This window comes from Dreissena polymorpha, chromosome 12 (genome assembly GCF_020536995.1).
Source record: "Dreissena polymorpha isolate Duluth1 chromosome 12, UMN_Dpol_1.0, whole genome shotgun sequence".
NCBI classification, from domain to species: domain Eukaryota; kingdom Metazoa; phylum Mollusca; class Bivalvia; order Myida; family Dreissenidae; genus Dreissena; species Dreissena polymorpha.
In genome coordinates this window covers 14,548,160-14,560,066 of record NC_068366.1, presented here as the reverse complement: position 1 = coordinate 14,560,066, position 11,907 = coordinate 14,548,160, and the positions used below count along the sequence as shown (strand labels likewise).

Here is an 11,907-nt window from a genome sequence, read left to right as displayed (position 1 = left end):
TAAAGAGCGAAATTGTTGAAAACTTACGAAAATTTTAATTGATACTAACATAAGACCGTAAGACTGAACAAAACTATACTTAACTTTTAAATCATAACATGAAAGTTTACTTATAAAGCTAATTTCTTCATTCATCCGCGGACTTCTTTGTGTCGTAGTCATAAATGCCTCCAAATGGAGGTGCGTGATGCGTCTAAGTATAGAGGTGACAATAACGTAGTGACGTCACCATTTATGTATAGAATGGGGTAAATAGCGGTCCTTCTAAAATGCGTATATGACTCATATTCGCGGATATGACCGAAAAGTGCGGATATGGACGAATATAAGCAATATCGACACTTTTTCTGCAATGTTCATTGAAAATACACAATATGTATTTAATATGCATAGTAAAATATATTATATTTGATTGTTACTTTATATTATATTTTATTGGTACGTAAAAATATGCACGTTATTTTATTTATTCAAATGAACAAAGGATATCGTAGTGCTACATTTAAATGTTTCAAGAATGATTATAACCATTATAGTTGCGCTGTTATTGAAAAGCAATGCATGTCCCGCAAAAGTTTTTGGTTTTTCGTTAATATTTCATCAGTTCATATTCAATATCCCGAAAAGTTAAAATACGAAGCCTATATGTTAAAGATCAATATTACAGCTGTTACATTCACTTATAAAACATAATATTAACGAAAAATCTAAAATTTTAGCGGGACATGCATTGCTTTTCAAAAACAGCGCAACTATAATGGTTATAATCATTCTTGAAACATTTAAATGTAGCACTACGATATCCTTTGTTTATTTGAATAAATAAAATGACTTGCATATTTGTACGTACTAATAAACTATAATATATAGAGGACGTTTGTTTGATTCGGTGGATTATCGATTTTAAAGTGACATTATGTTGGAAAAATGATAATGTCTATTAAAGTGTTATATTTTGAGACAATACTAACATATTTAACACATATTGTGTATTTTTTTATGAAAACATTCCAGAAAAAGTGTCGATATTGCCTGTATTCGTCCATATCCGCACTTCTCGGTCAATCCGCGGATAGGAGTCATATTCGCATTTTAGACGGACCGCTCTTTACCCGGGATACTCGTGATACCTTCCCGAATGGGAGACAACTTCTTAATTACGAAAATCCAGAATTGGATACGAAGCCTTTATTCAGTTGAGCTCACTAAATTGTTCATATAGTATACATCTTGGCAATAACAATATGTTTCAAATCAACAAAAACGCCTTTCGCGGAATTGAATCTCATATTGACGGATTATATTTAGATACAAATAGTCTACACTCGCTACCAGAGGCTGTAGGTTCGATTTTGAATCTGAAATTACTAAGGCTATCTGGAAACCCAATTTTGTCATTGAATCCGTCAGTCATGGCTAAAATTGGACATTCTTTAACAGAAATTTTTTTCGGAATGGCTTCTTTTCAGCAATGGCCGAGCGAGCTCCGTTTCTTAAATGAATTACAACAACTAGGGCTATCTGATATACCCTTTCAGAGTTTGGATTCAGATGCATTTCATGGACTTACACATGTGCTTTATTTGACAATAGCACGCTCTAATTTAAAAAAAATCCCAAATGCAGTATGTACTCTTTCTGCTCTTACCTCTTTACAAATAACTGAGAATTACTTTTTCAATGAAAGCAAATCGGACGTCTTTGAACCATGCATTAATATAACCGGAACGTCAAATGTACAAAGTATTACTTATACATACAATCGAGTTGATTACTTTCCAAATATTTTAACAATGATTCCTTATGTACTCGTCGTAAATATGCACAACAACGATATGAGGTTTATGGATGCAGATAAGTTTGAAGAAAATGTGTATGTTGGTACGCTTACTTTATTTTGGAACAAGTTTAGAAAAATTCCCAGAGGCTTGAATATTTTTAAAATGCTTAATTATTTGGATCTTGATTTTAATTTGATATATAGCATTGAGGACAATGACCTTATTGGATTACGCAGTTTAACCAGCATTCATCTAGCGTACAATCCAATTCAGTTCATCACGAACAAGGCATTTCAAAACAACATGAAACTCACGTTTGTAAACTGGTCACATACATTTCTGACCACCATACCTGCCGCAGTAACCATGTTACCGGATCTACAGACTTTAGGTATTGAAGCCAATGACATCGAATGCACGTGCGACCTGGCCAGTCTGAAGAATTGGAATGTGTCTTACATACAAATAGACGGACTATGTTACCTAACGAATGAACCTATTGAGAAGTTTATCAAGACCTATATCGACGCGGGTAAGTGCTAGCCCGCGAAAAACGATGACAGTCCATAACAGATTCTAAAGATAACTTTAGACACACATCCGCGTGATTTGCATTCAACTCTTAATTTATTTTAGGTGATAGCATGTGTAGCAGCATTTACAAACGGTTTTGTTAAAAAAAAACTCGATTCACTTGGTTTAATATGGCACTAATAGCCATCATTGTTATGTTTGCATGCTTTGGATAAGTGGCATGTTAATCTCTTTGATTCACATTCATTGAAAGATGGAATTTTAACTAAAATGTAAATAATTCATTAATATCTATAATACTTAAATTATTAAAGCATGTATAATGAACCGGGTGTTTGAATTATACTTTCCTTGTTTAAGTGTGTTTTCTAAACAAAATTGCGGTTTTTAATTTGTGTATGTGCCACTAATGAATGTGCATTGTGATATTTTGATTTTGCCATAATTGTGTGTTGTGACAAAATTATTCCATGCGAAACAGTGATCTGTGTACATTTCATATTGCTGTATGTAGGAAGTATTCAATAAAAATTAATGTACAGGTAATGGAAAATAAATTTAAAAAAATAATGTGTTTGATTTGTTTTAAACAGTTAAAAGGGTTATTAAAAGCATTTCGCAGAGTGTTAACTTTTCGATGTACGCTACATAACGTTACGTCAACAGACGCACAGCTTGTGCTTTTTGGTAGTCAACATAAAGAAACTGAAAACTAATCATCGTTTTAAAAAACGAAATACTTGAGTTGAAACACGGCTTTATCATAACCAAAGCAAATGTATATGTAATTATTATAAGAAGAAACGTCAAAGGCGTAACGTGGAATTGACATACAACGTAAGACCACACTATTGCAACCATTAATTCAATGATTTGACCATGCGTGTATACCATATGAAAAATATACATTTTTACGGTGACACATTAATTTGCAAAACGTTTCTTTATCCTCAGGTGTAGCTGACATATCACTTTGACCTAAAATTATTGGGTTAATTACGAAGCTGGTGAATTAAATGCCCCATAGTGTTTCGCAAATTTTCTCATTTTATGGAATGGCATTTTCAATATTGGTTTAATGTCCACCAATGACGGTTGCATCTTGAATCAAAATATTGATAATCATTTATATCACTTATTAAAACAAACATATGAAGACGTTCCGACAAATAAGTCAGATGTGAAGATAATAATGAACACTGTTATTTATAACTTAATACAAACAGTATGTTGTATTGATAAACATGTTATGTATTGTCATTCAGATTAAAATGACCTCAAATATTAAGCCAATATGCGAATATTCCGGTGATACAAGTGCAAATAACAGAATAGAATAGTTTATTTCGACTTATGAATATATACAGCTCATCGTCATAAACATAAATATGCAATAACAGCATGGGTTTCAATTATTACTCAACATACATCATTTCGAAGAGAAATCAATTTTAAAACGAAAGAAATACAACATGTTTCGTGAGAATGTCACATGGATGAGGTTAATACGTAGTGACCACATAATGAATAAACGTAGTTTATTTATTGCAACAAATATTGCATTATTCTAAGCTTATTGTCTTTGCGAAAAATATATCATGAATACTACATATATACATATATTCTCGCATTTTAAAGCATTTTAAATTATAGATTGCTAGATAACAATAACCAATCTCTTGCACGACGGTTACATTACATTCACCTCTGTGTTGGGCTCAGAACGGAATATTGTTATGTCATTCATTCATGTCATGATCATACCAAGCGTTCATCATTGACGTTACAGTATACTAAACAATCTCTTGCACGACGGTTACATTGCATTCACTGCATTAAAGAAAACCATCTCATACCATGATATCTTATATCAGTCTTAATTTATTATTATAAAATTGATATGGTATTTTGTTGTTAAGAAACCAACATACATACACACGTCGAAGCAATTCCTAACGTCACTCAATAAATATTATGTTCAATTATTTACATATGTAAAGTGCGTGGAATGATTCCATCTGCGTAAATGGGCAGTGCAAATAGTTCCAAAGAGTTGCATTAAAACTCGCAAGTATTTGCACGATTTATCGTACATTTAAAAGTCATATTTCTTAATTTAATGCATGCGATCTTAAATATCCAATCAAATATACATTGAATGCGTTTGTTCGGTTTTAGCTATTTTATAGACAAAATGGCGTGCTGAGCCTTTCGCAGAGTTGTATGTGAGAGAAAGGAACGACAACTCTGCGTGGGGATTGAACAATAACACGTTGTGTGTAATAAGTGACAAGCCGAGTTCCGAATAGGGTTTTATCACTGGGATCTTGTCGATACAAACGTACAAATGTATTGTGTGCTCGCATCCGGTCTGCATTTGTACACGTGAAATTTATAACTTAGTGAATAAATTTGTTACATGATGTTCTCGGGTGAATTCGGTTGAACAGAGTGTGGGTAAACTAGCCTTGGTAATCCAAGATTTTAAAATTGTTCTCTTACCTAATTTCTACCTATTTGATTTATTTCAACAACTTTTACATTCATTTATTTCTGTTGGTACATTAAGTTCAAATACGCTAGGATATACTTCTAAAACGGATTCCTAACGCTCAGACAAACTGGGAGTAAGTTCACATTTCATTTCTCGTGATTAAATTTTGACTTGTTTTATAGGTCCATAATTTAAGAATTTAGCATTTTGTTTTGTGAAGTGACATACCTGATTTTTCCAATAAATTTATTAAAGTTTCAAATACATAATCATCAAACAGTGCTTGCGTAACGTCAAAGGCCATCTAACAAAACATAAATGATGGGTCTTTCTTTAAATTACTTATTTCAACGATAACTGAAAATTAAAAGTCGACTCATTTTTGCCAGATTTAAATGAAAAACAAATGTCAATGTGGAGTTGGTTAGCTTCAGACATGCCCAATCTTTAACGTCAAAATTGGTGCTATGAATTAAAATCGGGATGTCCTGATTAGGGAACAATACACTATATTGTACATTCACAATGACTGGTTTGACCGAGTTCGTTATAATTCGTGAACACGTTCAATTAAGAAACTATGCAATATTAAGTGAATGAGACACCTGCTTGAGATGCGCTCTTATCCAGTGTGTAAATGCAGGTAGTTTTTAAAACAAGAGCGTCGTGGTGGCCGTATAGCGCTCACATAAGTTTAAGTTATAATTGCTAAAATAAATACAATAATGTTCGCTACTGGCGCGAAGGGATCTCTGAACGATTGGTGCCGCGGATGGGTTGGTAAAGGAAAGGTATCCGCTCCTCACAAGATTTGTTTTAACATAGCGATTTTGCGCGTGGCTTCCCTGTAATATTTGTTACTAAAATAAAAGATTCAATGAACCTTGTTTATTGTTCAGTCGTTCTATGTCATATGAACCCTTAGATGAAATTGGACGCACTGATTAACACAATAATTAATAGGTATTATTCAGCGCATGTGGTTAAGAAATACTACTGCGTTAGTTCTGACGTCCGAGCTCAACTCGGCAAATATAATAGAAGCTTATTGTTTAGATCCAGTTCAAATATGATTGAGTAAACAATATGAGTCTACATTGTTAACAATTGTCGATTTGAGCTAGTGACCTATTGTTTCGATCTCGTCTAAAATGCTATTAGAGCCTAAATGGTATTGGCAATAAATGTGGACTTTATGTGTGTTCACAACTGTGTGAAGTTTATAATATCAACTATTCGGAAATCGCAGTATCGGAAAAAGCTGTGCAACCCGGATTTCAATTTTATATAAGTCTGTCGGTGACCACTTTGAATGATGGTCTCTTTTGATATCTAACTTTTATTACGAAAATGGAAACTTGATGGCTGGATATTTCCAAACCGATCTAGTGGTGTCTCTCCCAAAGCTGATTGGTGGAGGCCATTTCCTATTGTATTCGACGTCTAGTATTCGTTGCAAAAAGACGCTCTTAGAGCATTTCAGAGCCATTGATATACCCGAAATGAGAAAAAATGTATCCTTGGTCTTAGAAAATGAGGTTTTTACAATAACGCATGTACTTTTAAACGGCTTAAAGGGACAACCGCAACATTAATAATAGTTTCGACGATAAAAACTAGCACGGGCTGATTACTTTTGTGGATCAGGGGCAAGTACAAGAGAGTTTGGAAGCACAAACATGTCATACGTACGAGCTAGTATTCAAGTTAAGTAGTTGATAGAGACATCTGACATATTACGAAATAATGGCATTTGTTATTGCCAAAGTAAAATACATTTTCAGTAGCAGCACTTAATTGCATCTTCCCAACATCTATTGAACGTGTTGAAAATTGTTAGCGGTCGCAGATACAAAAAAAAACATGTTAAGAGTACGTTGGTGTAAATGAAATGCACTCAGTAGCCAACATGACTTTTATTTGTCAATGAACACCAAGTTGTGTTCGAAGTTTTGTGTTATCGATCACAGCAGAAAAGCGTGTTGCAGTGGTACATACTCTTTATCATCCCTTATATTTTCCTTACCGTTTTCTGTTCATCATCCTTAGCGGAAACATTATTGCCATCATCATACTCACCATAACCACCACCAACATCCTCGCTATCACCATAACCTTCATCTTCTTTGATGATGATGATGATGATGATGAGATGATGATGATGATGATGATGATGATGATGATGATGATGATGATGATGATGATGATGATGATGATGATGATGATGATGATGATGATGATGATGATGATGATGATGATGATGATGATGATGATGATGATGATGATGATGATGATGATGATGATGATGATGATGATGTACTGACGATGATGATGATAACGATGATTATAATGTTGATAACGATCATGATAATAATTATGATGATAAGGAGGGGAAGGAAATGAGGAGGTGTATTAACTAGGCATTACCGAATTGCTTTTTATTTATCAATGCAACTTACTTCTACTGTAACCAAAAAACGAACTTTGATGTTGACCGATGTTGGGTCGACACCGAAGATCGGTACATGTACATCAACGAAAATGGGGAAAGTATTGCATCGTGAAAGGTTATCTTAAAAGAGTTATATTCAATCTCAACATCAGGAATTGTGACTATGATATTTTAACATGTCAAAAATAAACCATTACGGTTACATTTAGATATAAAATACAAGTAGGAAACGTGAACAGAAATGAACATACCGTTTAGATAAGCATTTCATAGTGCTTGTTAATACTCCAGTCAATTTCAGCTGTTTAATTCGCATACATCCAAAGAACGACAGGACGACGAAATAAACATCTTCGCGTTCATAGCTTTTACAATGTCTCAAAACTAGACCTGCCATTCAACTCATACAAACTCTACGATAATTGTTGCACGCGGGACATGAAAAGGATAGTGTTTAAATAGACACGAATCATCCAGAATCAATAATATATCCGAATAGCAATTTATTTAAAAAATCGAATGTTGATCAGCATTGTGTACGTATTATAATAAAGAAGATCTTTTCAGTTTTATCATTATCACCATCGTGATCGTTATACAAAATTATCCTTTTATATATATATTATACTATGTTCATTACGTATTCATTATTAACATCATTTATTGCTACAAACGTAACATCGCATTTAATAACAAAATTAAAAAAATCATTGCAGAATTGCTTAGATGAGTTTAAGCACTTTATTGAGAACTTAATGTTGGGTAATGCAAACTTGTCTCGTTTTGATTATTAATCGAGCCTCTCACTGGAAGACCGAGCTTAATGTGTTTGCTTTAAAATCGTCCGAGATTAGCCTGCGCAGTCCGCAGAGTCACCTTAGGGACGACACTTTCCACTTCAATGATTTGTTTGGGACGACACTTTCCACTTCAATGATTTGTTTGTTGAAAACAAACCCCTTCTAAAAATAATATATATTCCAGGCGAAACGTTGCGTCACTGATATATGCGGACTACACAGTCTAGTATCGGACGATATTGTATGCACTTGCATTAAGCCCGGTTTTCCAAGAGACGATCTGAATCGTTTATCCAATCGTTCAGGTCATATAGTTGTTGTGCTTTTTTAGTTAATCGATATAGCAGAGCTAAAACAGGCAAGTTGTTGTTAGTTGGTTTATTTCCATTCAATTAATTTCGTATCGGGGCGCAATATCTGCAACACAAAGTTTTTAAACGGTTGCAACATAGCTCATACATTCTCGGTGAGGATAAATTTATACCTATGACCCAAAATGAAGAATATCGGCTTTCGAATCACTTACGAGGCTTGAAATATGGTGTGTGTTTTTTATTTCAGCGGTTTCAAGATAAGAAGTAGTCCCATTTAATACTGCCGGAATGTAACATTCAAGTATATCAGTGCGCTATTACATGTACATGTAGTTAGCTAAGATAATGTTCTTGTTAGTTCTCTATTCTTGAAGAACAAAAAGGACGTCCGAATAAAGATGAAAAAATCGTGATGTTTTTGTTAAGGAAACAATAACCTAAATTCTAGATTTAAAATGACTGGTTTGATAAAAATGGTCATAATTTAAAGATACCTGCTCCCAAGACAGAGACATTGTTATATTCAGCGAATGAAATGTACTTGCCTTAGACTAGATTGCATGCGGCTCTGCGTGAACTCTTGCAACAAGAGGCTAGTAGTTAAAGTGGCACAAGGTCGCGTATCTGAGTTTACGATACATTGACATTTCATCGTTGTATAGTTTCCACTAGCGTTCACAATATGTTCATAATTAATATTGGTAATATGAAGTAAGAAGCGATTTACTTATTACGCCCGAATTCCTGTCAAACGTGATATAGTGTGAACGCGTTGCGGGTTGAGCTTGTGACAAAAATTTGACTCAGTAACTAATTAGATGTTGTTTAAAATATTTTTTTTAACAGATGCATTTTGACGCCACATTTGTAGATAACATATAGATATGTTTCAATATAACCAACAGAAAGGTGTTATACTAACCATATACGGCAACAATTATATTAGACATATCACGTCGGGTTATAATTTCAAGTAGAATCTGTCCTGTTATAAACATTGCAAGAGCAACTGTATATTAGAAGAACATTACACTATATGGATTACAGTATTATTGATGCTGTTGCAGGGTGAAAATAATGCACGTTTTATCATTGCCATTGTAGCTTAATTAAACCATTCATTCGTTGAATATAAAAAATAATTGATATAAACACGTTTTTTGAAAATGGAAACAATTGCATCAATACAAATGTCATTAACTGTAATGTTTCTACAGGATAAGATAAGGTGCTCTTCAGTTCGAACTGACGCACCTACGCATTCTCATCTATGTATAATTGTACTGTTTTGAAGCAGCTCACTTTTTTATGAACGATATTGAGTGTTGCAGTCCGGGCGAAAAGGTTTACAGTTCTAATTATCTGCACCCGCAGCTGCTAGTACAACACAGCTGTGCAATAGAGGTGTTAATAGTGTTAATATTATTATTGTTACTGAAAAAAGCCTTATTCTTATAAGTTCTTCCCATTGCTTTTGATTCAATTCCACTGTATATAGTCCTTAACGATAACGCGACGAGATATGGAATTACCGAATGCTACATTCGAAATTAGCGGCAACTGTTTAGAATGAACAATACCGTGATACCTTCGTGATACGTGTTCGACTTTCATCAGCTGTAAAACCTTTACCTTTGGAAAAGTACACGAGTGCCATGTCACGACTTTGAATGATGGCCCTTTTTTATCTTAATTGTGTGACTATATATGGAAACTTGGCGCCTTGACATTTCCAAACGATTTATGAGCGATGCCTTTTCTAACATTTGTTGGTTTGTGTTATTTCAGCTTGTAAAACGATATCAAGCAATCGTTGTAAGATGGCGTTCTTACAGCATTTTATAACTTTTGACTTTTTTGATGAGGCGCAAATTGGTGTTTGCAATAGAGATTCCATGCACCTGCGCGTTGTTCGTTCATATATGAACTTGTTCATAGGTTCTAAGCGACATTCCCAAGATTATTAGCACATGTACATCCTTTTATAAGAAAATCTTGCACGATATCGTGCTTTTGGTGGATCAGAAGCAGTTGCCAGTATGTTAGGAAGAGGCTAAATTCCATAATTGACGCGCTAACTGGCATATTCAAAAGGGACAACTGAGAACATGGAATTGGCCTGGTTATTGACTGGAAGTTGACGTGTTCATGAGAAGCACTCGAATGCATCTTCATCAAATATTTAACGAGGTACTTTGTAGCAGCGGTTGAAGAAAATAGGCGTGTTGCACCGCGCTTTGTTGTCACCGGAAGGCAAATTAGTGTAAATTAGTGTAGCAATGACTTAGGTATTGAACACTATAGTGCGTTGGATGTTAGGTATTATCAAAACAAGTGAGCTGCATTGATACATCATAATAATCCTCCCACCATGTATTAGAAAGAAGCTTTTCGTACTGAATATAGACGTCGAAAATTACATTCTTTATATGGAACAAAACGTAACGTCAAATGTCACCTATGTTGAAGACCAATGGTACATTTTAAAATAAAATCATCAAAAGATCAATAGCACAGATGTCACTAATTCATATCTGCTTTTGTATCCAAATCAACAAAATCGAACAGACCATTTCATCATGAGAATTTGCAAAATGTGTTAATACAAATAAATTGTATTTGGGAATGAGAACAATAACCAGCCTACTAGTTATAAGTGAGTGGTTAGTGGACAATAAACTTTCCCTACATCTTGGTAAAACAGAATCTATATTGTTTGGCTCAAAGCCCAAACTAAGGTCAAATTCTCAGTTAAATGTCTCTTGCAATGATGTGTCAATTACTCCATCAAGTTCTGTTAAGTACCTAGGTGCTGTATTGGACCAGTTCCTGTCTGGTAAAACCATTGCTAGATCAATTATTACAAAGGCAAACTCAAGGTTAAAGTTCCGATACAGAAATAGTAAGTTCTTAACATTGCACACCAGAAAACTCCTTGTCATGTCTCTTATACAGTGCCACTTTGACTATGCCTGCTCTCTTTGGTACCCTGTTCTTATTCAGTCACTTAAAAATAGGCTTCAAACTACACAAAACAAGATGATTAGGTTTGTTCTGAATATGGATAACAGATCACATGTTGGTCAAGAACAGTTTTCACATTTAGGTTGGCTACCTGTTTCAAAAAGAGTAGAACAGATCATACTTTGTCATGTACATAAGATTAAAAATGGCCTTGCACCAGAGTATATGGGTGAGAATTTTAAGCCAGTGTCTGGCGTACATAATCGTTGTACTAGGTCTAATATGGTAGCTCAGCCAGAATCTGATCATTTTGCTGAAAATTTTACATTTGAAGACTCTGGTCGTTTTTCCAAACCAAGAGTAGGAAGTTTTGGTTCTAAAACATTTACATATAATGGTATCGGTTTATGGAACAATCTTCCTCAAAACATCAGGGATGTACCTAAACCTAACAAGTTCAAGGGTGCCATCAAGAAACAGTTTTTAGAGTCTTTATAGCTTTTTATAGTATAATTTTTATTATGAATTTTATGTTCTGTTAAAATACTGTGATACATTTTTAAGTCTT

At 34.2% G+C, this 11,907-nt stretch overlaps 1 protein-coding gene across 1 annotated transcript; it reads left to right on the top strand.

Moving 5' to 3' along the window:
* Nucleotides 1-1,191: 1,191 nt before the first annotated feature.
* LOC127853550 (leucine-rich repeat-containing G-protein coupled receptor 4-like) lies at nucleotides 1,192-2,851 on the top strand. Its single transcript, XM_052388129.1, has one exon. The coding sequence runs from the start codon at nucleotides 1,245-1,247 to the stop codon at nucleotides 2,322-2,324; it is 1,080 nt and encodes a 359-aa protein (XP_052244089.1). The 5' UTR covers nucleotides 1,192-1,244; the 3' UTR covers nucleotides 2,325-2,851.
* Nucleotides 2,852-11,907: the final 9,056 nt, after the last annotated feature.